The 21,348-nt window shown below is 34.4% G+C and overlaps 3 protein-coding genes and 1 pseudogene across 4 annotated transcripts; 2 read left to right on the top strand and 2 right to left on the bottom strand.

The window, feature by feature from the left end:
* The first annotated feature begins 1,658 nt into the window (after positions 1 to 1,658).
* LOC145125867 (putative protein phosphatase 2C 39) lies at positions 1,659 to 3,067 on the top strand. Of its 2 annotated transcripts, none has more exons than XM_079061272.1 (4): positions 1,659 to 1,914; positions 1,993 to 2,241; positions 2,308 to 2,584; positions 2,664 to 3,067. In XM_079061272.1, the coding sequence occupies exons 1-4, from the start codon at positions 1,909 to 1,911 to the stop codon at positions 2,954 to 2,956; spliced, it is 825 nt and encodes a 274-aa protein (XP_078917398.1). In that variant the 5' UTR covers positions 1,659 to 1,908; the 3' UTR covers positions 2,957 to 3,067. The 2 variants fall into 2 exon arrangements, with proteins under 2 accessions (XP_078917398.1, XP_078917399.1); XM_079061273.1 differs by having other exon boundaries at positions 1,660 to 1,914; positions 2,015 to 2,241.
* A 2,484-nt stretch (positions 3,068 to 5,551) lies between these two features.
* LOC145127298 (F-box/kelch-repeat protein At3g06240-like) lies at positions 5,552 to 6,508 on the bottom strand. The gene has a single exon (XM_079062516.1). The coding sequence runs from the start codon at positions 6,506 to 6,508 to the stop codon at positions 5,552 to 5,554; it is 957 nt and encodes a 318-aa protein (XP_078918642.1).
* Positions 6,509 to 7,857: 1,349 nt separating this feature from the next.
* LOC145127297 (putative protein phosphatase 2C 39 pseudogene) lies at positions 7,858 to 8,656 on the top strand (annotated as a pseudogene).
* Positions 8,657 to 17,022: 8,366 nt separating this feature from the next.
* LOC145125893 (F-box/kelch-repeat protein At3g06240-like) lies at positions 17,023 to 19,238 on the bottom strand. The gene is made up of 2 exons (XM_079061302.1): positions 19,115 to 19,238; positions 17,023 to 18,227 (listed from the first exon to the last, which is right to left on the bottom strand). Exon 2 carries the CDS (start codon positions 18,087 to 18,089, stop codon positions 17,133 to 17,135), a length of 957 nt encoding a protein of 318 aa, XP_078917428.1. The 5' UTR covers positions 18,090 to 18,227; positions 19,115 to 19,238; the 3' UTR covers positions 17,023 to 17,132.
* Positions 19,239 to 21,348: the final 2,110 nt, after the last annotated feature.

Below are 21,348 nucleotides of genomic sequence, written 5' to 3'. Positions count from 1 at the left end.
GCGTGACGTAAAAAATAGGTTCATGGCAACAGGCGCTAAAAGCCTAAAACTAAAACTAAAACTATCGAATGAAGTCGAAAAATATGGGTTAGATAAAATAGCTGGGCTTATTAACTAAATTTGGGCCTTAAATGTAATGTTTTATTTATAGAGTAAATATTAAATTAAATAAGATTAATATAACATTGTTATGACAGAAAAATGTTTAAGGATCATTAGGTTCATGGTAACATTTCCATCCATATCCATACTTGGTTATAAAATAGTATTTCAATTCAGTTTTGTCATGTTGGATATCCGGTTTATAAATAATCATCATGTTTACAGGTATATGATATTATTTATTGGTATCAAACTTTTTATTTATAATCATAATAGGTCAAACGTTGGGATTTTTATTACCTTTGATACAATCTCCTACAAAAACAACTTGATGTTTTAATACTTTCAATTCCTAGGAACATTACAAAGTTTAATATGTTATTTAAATATAATCATCAACATATAAAATTTAAAATTTCTAACATGGATAATAAAAACAATATCATTAATCTCTAAGTAGTAATAAGGTACATAAGAAATTTTATATTTCTAAAATTACATATAATACTATAATATAATTTTAAAATCATATTATTATTAATAACAGTACAAGTATTATAAAAATATAAATGGTTTTATGTAGGGTAAGAGAGAGGTTAATTGAACGAATATTACCTTAATATTATAACCATCTCAAACCTGCAAAATGTTTTAGAAAAAAGAATGTCATACTCGATCCCATAACCACAAACCCGACCTAACCCATCTCAAAAGTTTCAGGTTCAATTTCCCCCATCAAATTTACGTATATTTTAGTAAAGACTTTCTGTTTAAACTAAAACATTTGTCTTACCAAGTAAACCTAGTATTTTCTTAATTATTGTTTTCTTTGGATAACCACTTATAAAGTTGCCGGTTGATTATGACTTTTTTCTTGATCATAATATTAACAAATGTTGGAGAAGATGTTCATCATACTTAACCAAATCACAAGTTTTGATCATAATCTTAACAATATTGGCATTGATTTCTTGCACAATTCACATATTGCTTTTTACCATCAAGATTTTTGTAACTGTTTATCAAACTCAAAACTAACTTTATCTTAAATCTTCTTGCCTCATTTACCATCAAATTGAACCCTTTTTCAACCACATAACAATCAAAACCAAAAAAAAATGTCACTCACCAAAGAGAATTCTTGAATAATAGTCGAAATTTTTTAAAAAATGTACCTTGAACATTTGCTCATTTCATTGTAAGAGCCAAGGGACTGAAAGGAGTATTGTAAAGGAGTGACACCACAATCATTAAAAGCCCAAGTTGAGGCCATGGGAAGAAGCCTCCTGAAAAGCAATTGAAACTTTGGATATTTTTTGTGAAGGATCGAAGCCTAAAATCATCAACCAGTAAGCATTAAAGCCATTGGAAAATAAACTAATAAAGGCTACCATTCAACATGAAATGGACTCCTCTTGCTATGATGAAACTATCTTCATTATTTGTGGTTTTGGAATAAAATTATTTTTTTACAATCAAAAAATGATAAGATTATATGTATTCACCATTTTAATTCAACAAAGACATGCAATATCCCATTTTCAGTAAGATTTTTCAACTTACATATGTCTGTCTAATTATTAATCAAAATTTCCACAATTTTTTAAAACTTCTTTACTACTACAAAGAATAACTCCAGTATTTATACATGAATACGTGAGTCATAATCAACCTCTTCGTCGTGGCAGTTTTACAGCATGTCTCATCTTCCACCGCTTAACCTCCGTCGGCGATTCTTCCTATATAACGCCGGCGAAAACGATCAAAAATCAATAACCAGAAGCTGAAGCTTCCGTCGGATGTAAGATGCAGGTACCCTAAAACCCTCCCCCTTTTATGAATTCGTTCAACATTTTGAATTTCTGATCATACGCCACCTAATTTCACTAGGAAAAACGTGATCTGAGTTCAGCTACAGTTGAAACTGGAAAAGGGAGGAGCAGGATAAACAAGAAGATAACCCATGGATACCATTCCGTTGAGGGCAAACAACCACATCCAATGGAGGATTATGTTTTTACACAATTTAAGCAAGTCGATGGCAACGAGCTTGGATTGTTTGCTGTATTCGACGGCCATTTGAGCCAGGAAGTTCCAGATTATCTCCGGTCACATCTCTTCGACAATATCATAAACCAGGTAATTAAAAATCTTCTCCCCATTTTCATGGTCTTCTTGATGATAATTCTGTAATTCGAAGATCAGCATGACTTTTGGACTGAGCCGGAAGAAGCGATTAGGCGAGCGTATGAATTCACAGACTCCACAATTATCGATAAAGCGATCAAGAAGCGTAAAGGAGGTTCAACAGCTGTTACAGCTATCCTGATAAACTGCGAGAAGTTAGTGGTGGCAAACGTCGGTGACTCGCGAGCGGTTTTATGCCGCGTCGGTGTAGCAAAACAGTTGTCCGTCGATCACGAGCCTAACAAGGAGCGGAAGGTCATCGAAGAAAAAGGGGGTTTCGTAACCAAATACCCAGGTTTTAAATTGAAATCAGAGAATTGATCATTATCATAGTTCGATATTTGGTGAAGTGAATGATTGATGAAATTGTGCAGGGGATTGTGCGAGAGTTGATGGGAGCTTGGCGATGACGAGGTCGTTTGGTGACCGGAGGTTGAAGGAGCATATAAGTTCAGAACCAGATGTGTTGGTGGAAATTGTGGATGATGATACTGAGTTTTTGATCTTGGCGAGTGATGGTGTTTGGAAGGTGATGTCGAATCAGGAGGCGGTGGATTGCGTGAAGGATACGGAGGACCCTCGATCGGCGGCGAAGAAAATCATCAAGGAGGCGGTTGAGAAGAAAAGCAGGGATGATATTTCTTGCATTGTTGTTAGGTTTCAATGAGGCTTTTTTTGTGGTGTTTATGTAGTCGCTGTAAAATGACCCGTTTTGATGTTCTTTAGTTGTTGGTTGGAGAAGAGGATTACATACAAGAAAAATCTTTTACACAAACAATGGATTTCACCGATGTTTAAAATTTCGAACTTTCTTCAATTGTTCCTGCCCGTTTATACGATTTCAACTCTACAGTTATTTCAATTTCGTGTCAGGATCTAAAAGTAGATTTTCAGCTGTTAATTTAGATGCTTCTTTCTAGTGGGCTTCAATGGTGGTTTGAAGGTGATTATGGGATTGTCTGGAAACGAAGTCGACCCATACAAAACCTGGTTTTGAAAAAAAGATATGATTTGAGTTGGGATCGGAAACAATTTCGCTGGATATATTGGCCTGGTGAATATCACCAAAGATGTCGCTGGAAAATTCATGTTGGCCTGAGAAAAGAACCAGTGTTGGGAGTCTTGGAGGTGCATTTTGACTCCAAAAACCGGCTTTACGTTAAATAGTCGATCACCGGGACATTCTGAAGGTCTCCAGAATACTTTATCAGAATTTACCAAAAAAATCTCAAACTGATATTTGTTTACGAAAAACACGAATTATCGGTAAAAATGTCGGTTTAATCTATTTTTCCCGATTTATCGGTTTTATTATCGATCTCATTTTATTAAAGTCTATTATTTTATCATAATTTACGAATAAGTCTCAACATAAAATTAAGAGATGTTCGGTCTATTTCTTTTCCCTTTATCATACGTTTTAATGGTTTCATTGACGACCTGAACGGCTAGTCATTAAATGAGATGATGAAATATATATGTGTTGGGTTATATTATGTTACGTTTATCATAAAACTTGATATTATGATGTATCGTATATTTTTGGAATATAAAATACATCCAACGAATACCACAATAATTATATAAATTAATAACTACACCGTCTATCTAATCTTATGTAGTCTAGCATATCCATCTCATCAACTTACTTTTTTCCTGGAAACACACATTTTACCGGTTTTGTTACTGACCTGGAGACATAATCATAAATGAGCCGATGAGAAGGATATCAAGTTTACGCTAAACGTAACATTATATAACCTATCATATCCATCTTATCATCTTATTTAATAACTAGGTGTTCCGGTCATTAATGAAACTAGTAAATTGCATGCCACATAAAGAAAATGGTCAAATCATTACTTAATTTTAATTTGATGCTTATTCGTAAATTATGGTAACATAATAGGACTTTAATGGAACTAGGTCAGCAATGAAATCAGTAAACCGGGAAAAAATGATCAAATTGTCATTTTTACCAGTAATATATGTTTTTTCGTAAACAAATTTTAGTTTAAGACTTATTCGTAAATTAAGGTAAAATATTTGGACTTTTCTAGAGATTTCCCCATAAAATTTGCCAATAACAGAAGCTTTTATCAATTGACGGCAAAAAAAGTAAAAATTCATTAGTATACCGAGTATATGATGTGGGCAAATTTTTATGGCCAATTAACAAGGTTGTCTAGAACAACCAATATGCAAACAAATCGGCTTATCCGTTTATAATTTGGATATAGAAACACAAATTTGGGTTAATCGATTTTCGATAAAAACATTTCGGTAATTGGTTTACCCGTTCTTATATTGGTTCGAGTATTGGATATCAATTTGTATATTTGGGTATACTCAAGTAGTAGTTGGTCGACTTATATTGGTGCTAGTGGCGGTGCCATATAGACGGCTAGGGGTGTCAATTATTGATACGAAACAAAACACGACTAAACATGACACGTAAATAAACAGGTTTGAGTGAGACATCTCAACCCTTAAACATGTTGACTTGACATGCCACAAAAATTAAACAAGCAATGTTAGAGTCCAAACTTTCAACATGAAAAATGATATATGCAACTTTTGTTAGAGCCCAAACTTTCAACATGGAAAATGATATATGCAACTTTTAATATTTTAGGTAAATTGGACATTCCCAAAATCAAATCCGAAACCAAATTCAAATCCAAATGTAAACTTTTATTTTTAAGTAGTCATTCGTGGAGCAACAGATTGACCGCCTTAGTCAATAATTACTTTTAAGTTTTCATTTTTTTCATTAATATTCCATCCTTCACAGTATCATTGCCCCCTTTCCCCTTCATCTCTAAATTTATTATGAATTTCATCCGTTTTCCTAAACTCTACTCCTTCCATTTTGTCACTTTTTCTTTTCTACCTCTGTAAGTCTTTTGACTCATACTCTTTCATATTTAATGTTTCAATCTAGCATGACAAATTTATACTAGACGTTTGTTTGTAGACACAAACTATATTGGACAACAATATATTGTCCTTGGTGTGAATTCCTCTTTTGACCATGATTCAATTCGACTCATATATCTATATATCATCGTTGCCAATTTTATATAGATGTTGTGAGTATACACACACATTATTGATACTCTTTTTAAAATAATTTACACAAGCACCCACTATTCTACTTCTAATATTTTAAACTTTCGTCCTTAGCGGGACTTCAACATACCAACGTCTCATGTTGATTGAAAACAATAAAATAAATCATTGAAAATACCAATCTCCATAATCATATAGTTGATTTGTCTAACAAATGAAGGGTTTCGACATACTCAAAAAAGTTTATTACGTAAGAAGCATCATTGAAGTTGACTACTCTTGATCGCAACCTCGTCTTAGGATTATAAACTTGGACCCCTTCCTCAAAAGCTTTGAGCAACAAATCACCATCATTGATGCTCGGTTGTGGTTTCAATTGCAAAGCTCCTTCAATTGGAAGTTGATCTGTTCCTAATTTAAAAACCACATCCCAAGAATTATCTCTCCATACCCGAATCCAAGTATCATCAACATCCATACGATAAGAAATCAAAGCTAGAGAACTTTGGATAGTTGTTAGTCCTGTTGTTCTCCAACACCAATCGGGTTCAGGCAACCGAATCATGCCAAAAACATGAGTGCTCAAATCAAATGTCAGTATATAAGAAGGAAGGTATATGTCTTGTGATTTGATATGATCACAATGTACCTCCCAATGCAACACTCCATTGAAAAACACGGCCTCAGGTAACACATAAGAAAACTGAGGTGTAGGGGAGGCAATCTCACACCAAGCGCCCGTTTTCACCGCATAAACAAATGAACTTTTTCTTGACTCTGATATCCACACAATTTTGTAATCATCACCAATTGGGTCGAATCCTAACCCAATCCCTGCCCAAGGGAATGTTTCAAGTTCATCGGGTTTCTGAGGACATTTAGGCACACTTAGTTTGTGCCTAATTGAAGGGTTCCATAGGCTCAAATTATTATTAATCTTCAAAAAGAAAGTTCCATAACATGAACCAACAATTCTGACAAATGTGCTACAAGGAAACTCGTCTCTTGTTATACCATTGTATCCACGTTCCAAACACAATAACAATTCGTCTTCTCCGTGTAATGTATAAAAGTCTTCTTCTCTTTTTATATCGTCATTATTTGCATGTCTCAAGAGGATCTTTTTCGGGGATCGAAAAGTGTGCATGCGTATAAAACCAGGGCTAGAGATACAAGTATATAACGATTTAGAGAGTGATCTAAATCGGAGGAGGGTTTTGGATGGTAGTCTTGTAAATATTTCAACAATCAATTGTTCGCATAGATAATCTGACATTGTGTACTCCTACATTTTCCCAACATCAGGATGCAATCAAAACCATTGTAAAAATAGAGTTAAGCTTTATTAGTATTACAAAAGATGTATATCACACTATTTGTGTACTGTAACTGAACTTCCTTCTCTCATCCTCGTGTTGACTAGCTCCCGAATCAGGAAGACTTTATTTGCTGCCGACGGCTTCTCGTACATATTAGACAATGCCTCCATGATTCCCTTTGCCGAGGTCTCCTTCAAAATGTTGAAGGCAACATCCTTTGACAACGTCAGTCTAATAAATGCCTTGGCCTTCTTATCCAAAATCTCCCAGTTTGCCTGTGTTATCGCCTCCGGTTTTTCACCTAAAACTGCGTCCAAGTCTTTCTGCACGAGCAAATCTTCAATTTGCATCTTCCACCAACCAAAATCTTTCCCATCAAACTTCTCAATCTGAAGCTTACTGTTTTCTGCCATTTTCTGAAAGATTAGGGGCTAAACTGCAATTTTCTGAAAGTTCAGGGGCTAAACTGCAATTTTCTGAAAGTTCAGGGGCTAAACTGCAAATTTTCAAATCTGCTACATTGTTGCTACAGTGCCTGCTGACGTCACCTCTGACGTCGTGCTACAGTGCTTGCTACAGTTTCTGTTGACGTCACCGCTGACGTCGTGCTACAGTGCCTGCTACAGTGGCGTCTTCTCCCGGCAGAACTCCGGTGCTACAGTGTCGACTTCTCCGGCGGAACTTCGGTGCTACAGTGTCGTCTTCTCCGGCGGAACTTCGGTGCTACAGTGTCGTCTTCTCCGGCGAAACTGGTTTTTCCGGTAACTATTCCGGCAACCTTTGACCGGCGATTTGGACGTCTTCCGGTGGTCAAAAAATCCAGAAAAAAATATTTTCGGAATCTTCGGAACGAGACCTTTCCAACGGTATACACCAAAATCGTTTTTGACGAAAAAAAATTTCGACCAAAAACTGAAAATCACCTTCTGGAGCTAAAACCTTGCTCTGATACCACTTGTTAGGATCGAGACACTAACACGAAACTCTCTCTCTCAACTCACGAATTATAGAAAAACAAGAACACAATGATTTATAGTGGTTCGGTCGAATTTCTGACCTACGTCCACTCTTGGTAACTAGGAATATATTCTATTGATCTTGGTACACCGTTTACAAATACATATGATTACTATATATAGAGATTGAAATTGCAAGTTGTCAAAAGTAGCTGCTAATCATGATCCGTGAAACATGGTGCCATGATTTCTTGCATGTTTTCTGCCTTTACTTTTGTCTGCCACTAAACAAGTGGCTTCACCACTCAACACGTATGAATTCACAGACTCCATGATTATGAATAAAGCGATCAAGAAGCGTAAAGGAGGTTCAACAGCTGTTACAGCTATCCTGATAAACTGCGAGAAGTTAGTGGTGGCAAACGTCGGCGACTCGCGAGCGGTTTTATGTCGCGACGGTGTAGCAAAACAGTTGTCCGTCGATCACGAGCCTAACAAGGAGCGGAAGGTCATTGAAGAAAAAGGGGGTTTCGTAACTGAATACCTAGGTATTAAATTGAAATCAGAAGATCGATTGTTATATGTTGTGGTGAATACTGTATTGAATGATTGATGAAATTGTGTAGGGGATTGTGCGCGAGTTGATGGGAGCTTGGCGATGACGAGGTCGTTTGGTGACCGGAGGTTGAAGGAGCATATAAGTTCAGAACCAGATGTGTTGGTGGAGATTGTGGATGATGATACTGAGTTTTTGATCTTGGCGAGTGATGGTGTTTGGAAGGTGATGTCGAATCAGGAGGCGGTGGATTGCGTGAAGGATACAAAGGACCCTCGATCGGCGGCGAAGAAAATCATCAAGGAGGCGGTTGAGAAGAAGAGCAGGGATGATATTTCTTGCATTGTTGTTAGGTTTCAATGAGGCTTTTTTTTGTGGTGTTTATGTAGTCGCTGTAAAATGACCCGTTTTGATGTTCTTTAGTTGTTGGTTGGAGAAGAGGATTACATACAAGAAAAAATCTTTTACACAATCAATGGATTTCACCCATGTTTAAAATTTTGAACTTTCTTCAATTGTTCCTGCCAGTTTATACGATTTCAACTCTACATTTATTTCAATTTCGTGTCAGGATCTAAAGTAGATTTTCCGCTGTTAATTTAGATGCTTCTTTCTAGTGTTCTTCAATGGTGGATTTGAAGGTGATTATGGGATTGTCTGGAAACAAAGTCGACGCATACAAAACCTGGTATTGAAAAAAAGATATGATTTGAGTTGGGATCGGAAACTATTTCGCAGGACATAATGGCCGGTGAATATCACCAAAGATGTCGCCGGAAAATTCATGTCGGCCGGAGAAATAGTGTTGGGAATCTCGGAGGTGCAATTTGTATCCAGCAACCGATTTTACGTGCACTGATCTTTGACCATGATATAGTCTTGATATTTTTATCATAATTTACAAAAAAAAAAAAATCATAAATTAACTTTTATTTACGAAAAAATATGAATTATCGATAAAAATATCGGTTTAACAAATTTTTCTTGGGGTTTACTGTTTCATTACCGACCTTATTTTCATTACCGGCCTTATTTTATTAAAGTCCATTGTTTTGTTTATCATATGAATAATTCTCTCAATTAATAAATTAAATGATGATTTGGCCTATTTTTCTTCCTTTTATCATACGTTCTAGTGGTTTCATTATTGCTGTCTTGGAAATTAAATGATGATTTGACCTATTTTTCTTCCCTTTATCATACGTTCTAGTGGTTTCATTATTGCCATCTTGAACGTTTAGTCACTAAGCGAGATGAGGAGATATATGTGTTGGGTTATATAATGTTACGTTTATCATAAAACTTGATATCATTTTTGGAATACAAAAGGCGTCCAACGAAACGGCAATATTTACACGGTTCATCCCTTGTCCGAGTGCTAAAATACGCATTTAGTCATTATTTTCAAAAATTAACTCAGTCCGTCCCTCATATGTTTAAAACTTGCACGTTTCGCCCCTACCTGACCTGAAAAGACTATATTGTCCTTCGTCATTTATTTTTTGATTTCTTTTTAATTTGTTAATTATCTACCCTAATAAATAAGAATGATTTTGCCATATGTATTGTTCTCCTTCATTTTGACACTTATCATTTTCTAGATTTTTTGAATTATTTAATATCCATTTGTATTTTTATAGTTTTTTTTTCTCTTTTATTCAAATCCACTTATTAAATGCCAACTCATATTAATTAATTTTAATTAATATATTAATTAATGTATATAGTAACTTTATATTTGTGAATTTCTCTTTCTATTAAAATATTAATTAATGTATACGTATATTAATGTAGATATAACATTCCATTTGTGAATTCATATTAATTAATTTTATTAGTATAGATTACTTAAGACCAAATTATATAAATGGTCAATATGGTTTACCAAATGTCACAAACTCAATCATTACTTATTTTTTTTATGAACATGGTTTTTGCGATTACCAAAACTTACGTGAATGATCTTTTTTTTTCTCACACCGTTACTTTTGGTCATTTTAATAAACCCGTGTAATACACGGGTCTCACACCTAGTTTTTAATATAAATAAAAAATAAAAAAAGAAATGTGGACCACCACATCCCATCACTCCATCTTCAACTCATACCTTTCCTTTTCGTATGTTAATCTCTTCCTATATGTTAACTGTGTTCTTGAGCATTGACCACCAAAAACGATAACCACACCCACACAATAACTTATTTCAGAAACGATTTCTCAAACCGGATGCCACTGGTTTTCTGCAACCTGAAACCTGTTTGGGTTTTTTGCATATAGGATTTCAGGTTCACAGTAGACAATAGTAGATATAAGTGGAGGTAAAGGTTGTGGTGTCTTTGATGGAGTTGAAGGAGGTCAGATTCGTATCTAATAGAGGTGAAAGAAGGTAGATGAGGGCCATTGTCAAAATAACACCATCGGTACCAGAGGTGCTGGTGGTCGATGGTGGAGACGATTTCCAAAACATCACCATCGTCGTCACTGCTGTGCAATCACTGTCTTCGAACCATCGATTCAAGCTCCATGTCACCCCAATCTACTATCTTTACACCAATAACGACATAGATCTGAAATATGTAAAAAACTGGATCATCTCATATTTACATCGTCATCATCTCTTATCCCGTGGTTGCTGTCGTGATTTCCGGTACGAAAGAAATAAGGTTGCCAGCAGAAATAGGGTTGCCGACAGGTGACTGGAGTTAACATGGGAGAGAGAGAGAGAGGATTATTGGAGTCTAGAGAGAGGGGAGTGAGTGAGGGTTTGATGGTGCCAATGGTTTGCTCAAGAGGGCGAGGTGATGGTCCGATAATAGTGAAACATCCCAAAAATAAGATCCGAACATTTTCATTTCTAGATTAATAAAATAGTAAACCATGTCATTGTCATAAAACCAAGATAAAAAAATTGTATCAATACATCAACAATCATCAGAGTGAATCACAAAACGTGGAATCGAGTGGTGTGTGCTCTGCAATCATACTAAGCTCTTCCATTTGAAACCAGAAGTACCTGAAACATAAACTGAAAACCGTAAGCACAAAGCTTAGTGAGTTCCCTAAATTACTATACCATACATACATAAATAAACACATAATGGGTCCCGCCCGTCATCGGGCCCCGCCCGTCATACATATAAACATATAAACACAAAACACATGCAATAATCACAGATACATAACATACATGATGGTCATTGGGCCCCGCCCCGGTAAGCATACGAACACATAACACATACAAGAGTCACACAGACATCTAGCATCCTAACATACAAAGCCATGGGCCAACATTGGTGTATGCGACCTGCTAATCATAGTGAGGAAACTCACATCGTATTTCCGAATCTCACGGATAAATCTCTAGCTGTTGGCCCACTAAAAATTCCCGCACTATAATCACAAAGCATCATCCAATTAATAATTGGATCTTGACTCACCCTAAGAGTCCAACCTAGGGTAAAAGACATTTTTACCCTTCCCTATATTTGGTCCAAGGCCTAGGCCCAATCCAATTTGTCTAAAGGCCCAAATTCTAAAATAATCACCCAAAGCCCATTATGGCCCAATTTTCCAAATTGGCCCCAAACCCCTTCATGTGCCTTAAACTAAGATCCAAAAAAAATTCTTAGCCCAAAACAATATTCTGATGGCCCAAAATAAAGCCCTAGATTCCTAAGGTCCAAAATGGGCCCAATACCGAAGAACCCAACTTCCAAAACCCACTGCTGAGTACGCGGGGCGTACTAAGCTTGTATGCTAAGCGTACTCGCTTTAGGGCTTGTACTCGCGGCGTACCAGCTTGTACGCCCAACGTACTCCCCCTGTTTGGCCAACTTTCTTATTTAACTCTTAAACGGTTAAAACTTCACTCCAACATTTAGATCTAACTACCTTAAGGTGGTTTATCACGTAAAGTTGTCAACTTTACGTGCATGCATGGCTTAATGAGGCTCTTAAAGCGCAAAGGACTTAACAAATGGCTTAATGCATGCTTGAGACCACCAATACCATAAAGTTTGAATTTTTATGTCTAAGGAACCCTCAAAACATCCAGATCTACAAGGTTTAGCTTCTAAAACGGCCTTAACTCATCAAGACCAACCAAAATGGACTAAAATGGCCATAAACAAGTCCAAAAGAAGATCCATGCAAGGAGTTGTCAAGATAAGACTTTTATATCTCAAATGACTTGCAAAAGGAATGATGATTCTGGATCTCTAAACTTCACACCAAGCAATAAACCTTCAATCTTCTTCTATCCCTTCAAAATGAGTAATAAAACACCAACTTTTCTTCTCAAGAGCTTAAAGACACAAAATGATGGCTAAGGATCAATATTTAGGGTTTAGGGCATATGGAGGCTGGTCAGGGGCTGCTTTTGGGACTTAAGGTGATTATATAAGGCTTGAACCTTAAAAATTAGGGTTTTGGGTCTGAGCACGTACGCCGTCCGTACTCCATATACGCGCAACATACATGGATGAGTTCCGCGTCCATGCAAGGCGAGTACGCTAACCGTACCACTCAAGTTCGCCCCGCATACTAGCTAAGGGACCATTTTGCAAACTTTTTGATAACAATGCCAAATAAGAAACTTACCAATATCCAAGTGTTACAGATAGTATGCGGCGGTCGTAATGGTCCAAATTTTCGATGATAGTTCCATACTTCTTTTCTTCAACATATTTGCAGAATGAGGGGGAAAGAGAAATAGGCGTTGAGGAGAAGATGGATCGGGTGTGGTGATGGTAGTGGGCATTCTTTTAATTTTTTATATAATAAATAAAAACAACTCAAAAAATCAAAAAAGAAATAAGGAAGGACAATATAGTCATTTCAAGTCTGCCAGGGACTAACCGAGCAACATTTAAACTTATAAGGGACAGTCCGAGTTAATTTTTAAAAATATGGACTAAACACGCAATTTGACACTGACAAGGACTAACCATGTAATTTACTCTTACATAAATTAATATCTACCCCGTCTATCTACTCTTATGTAATCCAACATATCCATCTCATCAACTCATTCCCCCCCCCCCCCTTTTCTTTTGGGAAACACATATTTTATCGGTTTCATTACTGACTTGGAGACATAGTCATAAATGAGTCGATGAGATGAATATAAAGTTTACGCTAAACGTAACATTATATAATTCATCATATCCATCTTATCATCTTATTTAACAACTAGATGTTCTGGTCATCAATGAAACTGGTAAAATGTATGTCACATGGTATAAAAGGCAAAATCATCACTTAAATTTAGTTTGAGCTTATTCGTAAATTAGGGTGATATAATAGGACTTTAATGGAACCAGGTCAACAATTAATTGGTAAACCGGGAAAAATGGTCAAATTGTCATTTTTACTAGTAATTTATGATTTTTCGTAAACAAATTTTAGTTTGGGACTTATTCGTAAATTAGGGTAAAATACTGGGACTTTTCTATAGATTTCCTCATAAAATGTGCCAATAACTGAAGCTTTTATCAATTGACGACAAAAAAAAAATCATTAGTACGCTGAGTATGTGATGTGGGCAAATTCTGATAGCCAGTTTATTTAGATAACCAGGCTGTCTAGAACAACCGATATGCGAACATATCAGCTTATCCGTTTATAATTTTGATATGGAAACACAAATTCGGGTTAAACGGGTTTGAATAAAAACATTTCGGTAATTGGTTTACCCGTTCTTATATTGGTTCAAGTATTGGATATCAATTTATATATTTGGGTATACTTAAGTAATAGTTGGTCGACTTATATTGGTGCTAGTGGTGGTGCCATATAGACGGTTAGGAGTGTCGATTATTGATGTGACACGAAGCACGACTAAACCCCACACGTAAATAAATAGGTTTGAGTGAGACATCTCAACCCTTTAACATGTTGACTTGACATGACACAAAAATTAAACGAGTTATGTTAGAGTCCAAACATTCAACATGAAAAATGATATATGCAACTTTTAATATTTTAGGTAAACCGGACATTCCAAAAACCAAAACCAAATCCAAATGTAAACTTTTATTTTTAAGTTGATTCGTTTTGTATGTGGAGCAACAGATTGACCGCCTTAGTCAATAATTATTTTTAAGTTTTCATTTTTCCATTAATATCCCATCCTTCACAATTCCATTGGCCCCCTTCACCTTCATCTCTAAATTTATTGTGAATTTCATCCGCTTCCCCAAATTCTACTCCTTCCATTTTATCACTTGTTCTTTTCCGCCTCTGTAAGTCTGTCTCTGACTCTTACTCTTTCAACCTATTTAACATTTCAATCTAGCATGAAACATCATTATACTAGACGTTTGTATGTAGACACATAAACTATATTAGACCACAATATATTGTGCCAGGTGTGAATTCCTCTTTTGACCATGATTCAATTCGACTGCCAATTTTATATAGATGTATTGAGATAAACACACATTATTGATACTATTTTTAGAATAATTTACACAAGCACCCACTATTCTACTTCTAATATTTAAACTTTCGTCCCTAGCGGGACTTGAACATACCAACGTCTCATGTTGATTGAAAATAATAAAATAAATGATTGAAAATACCAACCTCCATAATCAGATGGTTGATTTGTCTAACAAATGAAGGGTTTTGACACACTCAAAAAAGTTTATTACGACAGAAGCAACATTGAAGTTGACTACTCTTGATCTCACCCGCGTCTTGGGATTATAAACTTGGACCCCTTCCTCAAAAGTTTTGAGCAACAAATCACCATCATTGATGGTCGGTTGTGGTTTCAATTGCAAATCTCCTTCAATTGGAAGTTGATCTGTTCCTAATTTAAAAACCACATACCAAGAAGCATCTCTCCATTCCCGAATCCAAGTATGATCAACATCCATACAATAAGAAATCAAAGCTAGAGAACTTTGGATGGTTGTTAGTCCTGTTGTTCTCCAACGCCAACCGGGTTCAGGCAACCGAATCATGCCAAAAACATGAGTGCTCAAATCAAATGTTAGTATATAAGAAGGAAGGTATATGTCTTGTGATTTGATATGATCACGATGTACCTCCCAATGCAACACTCCATTGAAAAACAAAGCCTCAGGTAACACAACTAGTGAGGTGTAGGGAGGCAATCTCACACCAAGCGCCCGTTTTCATCACATAAACAAATGAGATGATGAGATATATGTGTTGGGTTATATAATGTTACGTTACCATAAAACTTGATATTATGATGTATGGTATATTTTTTTGGAATATAAAATGCATCCAACAAAGACTGCAATAATTACATAAATTAATAAATACCCCGCCTATCCAATCTTATGTGATCCAACATATCCATCTCATCAACTCATTTCCCACTCTTTTTTTTCCCGGAAATACACATTTTACCGGTTTCATTACTGACCTCGAGACATAGTCATAAATGAGCAGATGAGATATATATCAAGTTTACGCTAAATGTAACATTATATAACCCATCATATCCATCTTGTCATCTTATTTAATAACTACGTGTTCCGGTCATCAATGATACTGGTAAAATGTATGTCAATGGAGAAAATGGTCAAATCATTACTTAATTTTAGTGTGAGGCTTATTTGTAAATTAGGGTAACATAATAGGACTTCAATGGAACCAGGTCAGCAATAAAATAGGTCAACAATAAAATCGATAAACCGGGAAAAAATGATCAAATTGTCATTTTTACTGGCAATTTATGCTTTTTCGTAAATAAATTTCAGTTTAAGACTTATTCGTAAGATAGGGTAAAATATTGAGATTTTTCTAGAGATTTCCCCATAAAATTGGCCAATAACGAAAGCTTTTATCATTGACAGCAAAAAATAAAAATTCATTAGTATACTAAGTATGTGATGTGGGCGAATTCTAATAGCCAATTAACCAGGCTGTCTAGAACAACCGATATGCAAACAAATCGACTTATCCGTTTATAATTTGGATATGGAAACACAAATTCAAGTTAATCGGGTTTCGATAAAAACATTTCGGTAATTGGTTTACCCGTTCTTATATTGGTTCGAGTATTGGATATCAATTTGTATATTTGGGTATATTAAAGTAGTAGTTGGTTGACTTATATTGGTAATAGTGGTTGTGCCATATAGACGGCTAAGGTTGTCAATTATTGATGTGACACGAAACATGACTAAACCCTACATGTAAATAAACGGGTTTGAGTGAGACATCTCAACCCTTAAACATGTTGACTTGACATGCCATAAAAATTAGACGAGCAATGTTAGAGTCCAAACTTTCAACATGAAAAATGATATATGCAACTTTTAATATTTTAGGTAAACTGGACATTCCCAAAACCAAACCCAAAACCAAATTCAAATCCAAATGTAAACTTTTATTTTTAAGTTGAGTCGTTTTGTATGTGGAGCAATAGATTGACCGCCTTAGTCAATAATTATTTTTAAGTTTTCATTTTTTCATTAATATTCCATCTTTCACAATATCATTGCCCCCTTTCCCCTTCATCTCTAAATTTATTGTGAATTTCATCCATTTTCCTAAATTCTACTCCTTCCATTTTATCACTTTTTCTTTTCTTCCTCTGTAAGTTTTTGACTCCTACACTTTCAACCTATTTAATGTTTCAATCTAGCATGGCATATATTTATACTTGTACGTAGACACATAAACTATATTAGACCACAATATATTGTGCCCAGGTGTGAATTCCTCTTTTGACCATGATTCAATCGACTCGTATATCTATATATCATCGTTGCCAATTTTATATATAGATGTTGTGAGTATACACACATTATTGATACTATTTTTAGAATAATTTACACAAGCACCCACTATTCTACTTCTAATATTTAAACTTTCGTCCCTAGCGGGACTTGAACATACCAACGTCTCATGTTGATTGAAAATAATAAAATAAATGATTGAAAATACCAACCTCCATAATCAGATGGTTGATTTGTCTAACAAATGAAGGGTTTCGACATACTCAAAAAAGTTTATTACGTAAGAAGCAACATTGAAGTTGACTACTCTTGATCGCACCCGCGTCTTGGGATTATAAACTTGGACCCCTTCCTCAAAAGTTTTGAGCAACAAATCACCATCATTGATGGTCGGTTGTGGTTTCAATTGCAAAGCTCCTTCAATTGGAAGTTGATTTGTTCCTAATTTAAAAACCACATACCAAGAAGCATCTCTCCATACCCGAATCCAAGTATCATCAACATCCATACGATAAGAAATCAAAGCTAGAGAACCTTGGATGGTTGTTAGTTCTGTTGTTCTCCAACACCAACCAGGTTCAAGCAACCGAATCATGCCAAAAACATGAGTGCTCAAATCGAATGTCAGTATATAAGAAGGAAGGTATATGTCTTGTGATTTGATATGATCACGATGTACCTCCCAATGCAACACTCCATTGAAAAACAAGGCATCATCTAACACATAAGAAAACTGAGGTGTAGGGGAGGCAATCTCACACCAAGCACCCGTTTTCACCGCATAAACAAATGAACTTTTTCTTGACTCTGATATCCACACAATTTTATAATCATCACTCATTAGGTCGAATCCTAACCCAATCCCTGCCCAAGGGAATGTTTCAAGTTCATCAGGTTTCTGAGGACATTTAGGCACACTTAGTTTGTGCCTAATTGAAGGGTTCCATAGGCTCAAACTATTATTAATCTTCAAAAAGAAAGTTCCATAACATGAACCAACAATTCTGACAAATGTGCTACAAGGAAACTCGGCTGTTGTTATACCATTGTATCCACGTTCCAAACACAATGGCAATTCGTCTTCTCCGTGTAATGTATAAAAGTCTTCTGCTCTTTTATTATCGTCATTATTTACATGTCTCAAGAGGATCTTTTTTGGGGATCGAAAAGTGTGCATGCGTATAAAACAAGGGCTAGAAATGCAACTATATAACAATTTAGAGAGTGATCTAAATCAGAGGAGGGATTTCGGTGGTAGTCGTGTAAATATTTCAACAATCAAATCTTCGCATAGATAATCGGACATTGTGTACTCCTATATTTTTCCAACATCAGGATGCAATCAAAACCAATGTAAAAATAGAGTTAATTAGCTTTATTAGTATTACAAAAGATGTATATCTTGCTTTTCAAGATTTTCAAAGAATCTTGTTTGAATCCAGTAAGACATTTTAATTATTTGTTTATATAGAAACTTCAATCGTATTTTTGTTAAAAATCAATACAAAACTTTGAGCTCATGGCATTGGCAAAAGAACCTAGAAAGTAGAAAGAATCCTCCCATGGCATCTCTGTTTGCATAAACTTGATTCTACTTTAGAATTGTTGTCAATATTCATGTTTATGTAAACCGGTAAACGGATGCAGCAAACGTTTTAAAATTTCATCAATTGACAACTATGTAATGAGCATGAGTAACTGGACACAAATAATACATTTGCATATATTTACTAACAAAAAAAGTTAATACTAAAAGAGTTATGTTTTCAGAAGTTAGAACAATAAAGTTAATAATAAAAGAGTTATGTTTTCAGAAGTTAGAACAATATCAGTTCTATCATCTAGGTACAACTGTTATCCAAATTAACTCAAATAATTTGAGGAATTTATACAATTCGATTTAATTTAGTTTTCGAAAAGCACATGTTTGTCATATTTGCAATCAATAAGCCGACTGCATATTTTGGTGATAAGATGATGTCCTAACTCATATGTACACAAATATTCAAATAACATAAACTTGATCGTCGTTATCAACTACATTATCTAATTTATTTTGAAAAGAAATATTCTATAAATGTTGTTCACAAGATTTTAATGTCAGTGAATCAGATCATTTTTGTACCCATAACATCATCGCATATACTAAAAGGCAAAAGAAAAGATCTTAAACGGGAATCAACGATTAACAAAACCACTCACCAGATAAGATGAAGAAGAGGAACAGTCGATCACTATGAAGAAGAAGAAAAATACATTAACGTAAGACGATCGACCAAGTCGTTCTAGGTTTACGCGTTTTTAAATTGGGGACTGATAATTCCACTTAGAATTTTTATCTATTCACTTAATAAAAATATATTTATCCTTTTATGCCCTTTTGCAAACAATAACCAACGCACATTATTTTTGCACTTTTCTAATCTTGGATTTTATACATTTTATTTGGAAATCTATGATTTCCCAACGTGATCTTAATTGGTTTTATTTTCACTTTTATTTTTATTTTTTGTTTTAGTTTAATTCTAATTTTATTATATGTTATTAAAATAAAGTATATATAAATAATAATTATATTTAATATTTGAAGAAAAATTAGATAAAAACCATATACATATGATACCAACAATATTTGAATCGATTTAATATATTTATTTGATTTATTAAGTGTCATATCATAAACTTTTCTTTTATTAATGTGGTGTAATCTAAACAGTTTTCACAGTTATCTTCTGTAGAGTCGAAAATTACGAGTTTGTGGTTGCAAATGCACAGCCATAAATAAAATAGCAGTCAAGAGCCGCAATTTGAAACAACAGTTCTCGTGATGTAATAATGACGGTAATCACACATTCACCCTACTAAGATACAATGTTGGCCAACAAAAATATTCAAAACAATGCATGTCAAAAAAATGATCAAACTAATGTATCATGAGAACTGTTATTTCAAATCACTATGTTATTTTATTTGTGACAATGATAGCTATTTAAATTACATCATTAATAAAAAATAAATATTTTTAGCTTATGATATAACACTTAATAAATCAAATAAAAACATTTAATCGATTCCGATAATAATGTGTCCGAATGATGTTGGTATCACATGTATATAATTTTTAATAGTTTTTGCTTCAAATACTAAATATCATTATTATTATTTATATATATATATGCACCTTATTTTAATAACATACTAGATTATGACCCGCATTAAATACAGGGAACATAAATTAAATACATATCACACATTAATAGGTGGCAAGGCCTTACGTGAAGTTTTAATAAAAAAATGTTAGTTAGATTCATTTTTAGAGTTTTTGAACCAAACTTGTTAAATAAAAATATTTAATATTTATATTAGAGAAATTTGGTTCTTTAATACAGTAATTTTTAACATAAATGATCCACATGATCTTTGTTTTGTCACAACATGATGTGACTCCTTTATTAAAACATGTTGTGTAGTAGCTTTATGAATTGACTTTGTTCGATGTACCAACCCCCATGAAGGCTTATGTGGCTTTTTTTCAAATTGGCCCTGTAAAACCAAAAGAACACTAAGTTGTCATATGTACCAACAACGTTAAATTCTGCAAAGAAATTCGATAAACATTACAATTAAAGTGCATTGCCATAACCATAAACATCTAATTCAGACATTGTAATTTGGTCAATTTCTAAAGTATTTTATCCTTATAAGAACTAAATATGATTTTTCAGGCTACACCCAATCACATATACATATCTTTCGATCAAAGAAATTATTACAAAAAAATATGCTATGAACAAAAATATAATATCAGTTATATAATTTGCCAAAGGTTAACACTAATAAATAATAATGAACTTTCACAAATCTTGCATATTGGTCACTGCGTCCAACTAAAAAAATGAAATTCATTTTGGAGGACTGATTCAAGAAGTGCATCCAGGACTTCTTGTAGTTGAATTTGGGGAAATACTAAGACCTACTAAGATATGAGGGAACGGTCTGTGAGGCTATGGTTGATTTCTGGAGGACAATACAAATTCAAAATGAAATTACAAAAAAATATATGTAACCTAGCAATCAAACAACATATTTTTCATAAAAATAAATATCACAAATCTACAATTTACACTTTATATAATATTCCTAAATTATATCTTACCTTATCATCTTTAATGGTTACTAACACCTCTTTCTGCCTTATTGTTGTGACACGAAAGAAGTATAGAGTACACAGATGCTTAATTGTACTGACAACAATCAATGTTTTTTCTAAGAAATATTGATGTAAGTTTAAATTATATAATAAAAAAAGTGAAATGAAATATAAGGATAAAAAAATCCAAAAACTATTTGACATAATGTATATTTCATAAATGAAAGTTAAGTACATAAACCTCATGTACTTGTTAGAGATCAACAATAACATGAACATCAAACTA

The sequence above is a fragment of the Lactuca virosa genome, chromosome 7 (assembly GCF_052849685.1).
Source record: "Lactuca virosa cultivar CGN04683 chromosome 7, Lactuca_virosa_CGN04683_v6, whole genome shotgun sequence".
In the NCBI taxonomy this organism is placed as follows: domain Eukaryota; kingdom Viridiplantae; phylum Streptophyta; class Magnoliopsida; order Asterales; family Asteraceae; genus Lactuca; species Lactuca virosa.
The sequence above is the reverse complement of the archived record's forward strand: the minus strand, read 5'-3'. Positions and strand labels throughout refer to the sequence as shown.

Excerpts from the sequence above, each read along its gene's own strand:
- LOC145125893 (XM_079061302.1), bottom strand. The coding sequence starts at position 18,089 with ATGCACACTTTTCGATCCCCAAAAAAGATCCTCTTGAGACATGTAAAT.
- LOC145125867 (XM_079061272.1), top strand. Across the intron at positions 2,242-2,307 it reads TCGACAATATCATAAACCAG|CATGACTTTTGGACTGAGCC; the intron begins GTAATTAAAAAT and ends TTCGAAGATCAG. Across the intron at positions 2,585-2,663 it reads TTTCGTAACCAAATACCCAG|GGGATTGTGCGAGAGTTGAT; the intron begins GTTTTAAATTGA and ends GAAATTGTGCAG.
- LOC145127298 (XM_079062516.1), bottom strand. The coding sequence starts at position 6,508 with ATGCACACTTTTCGATCCCCGAAAAAGATCCTCTTGAGACATGCAAAT.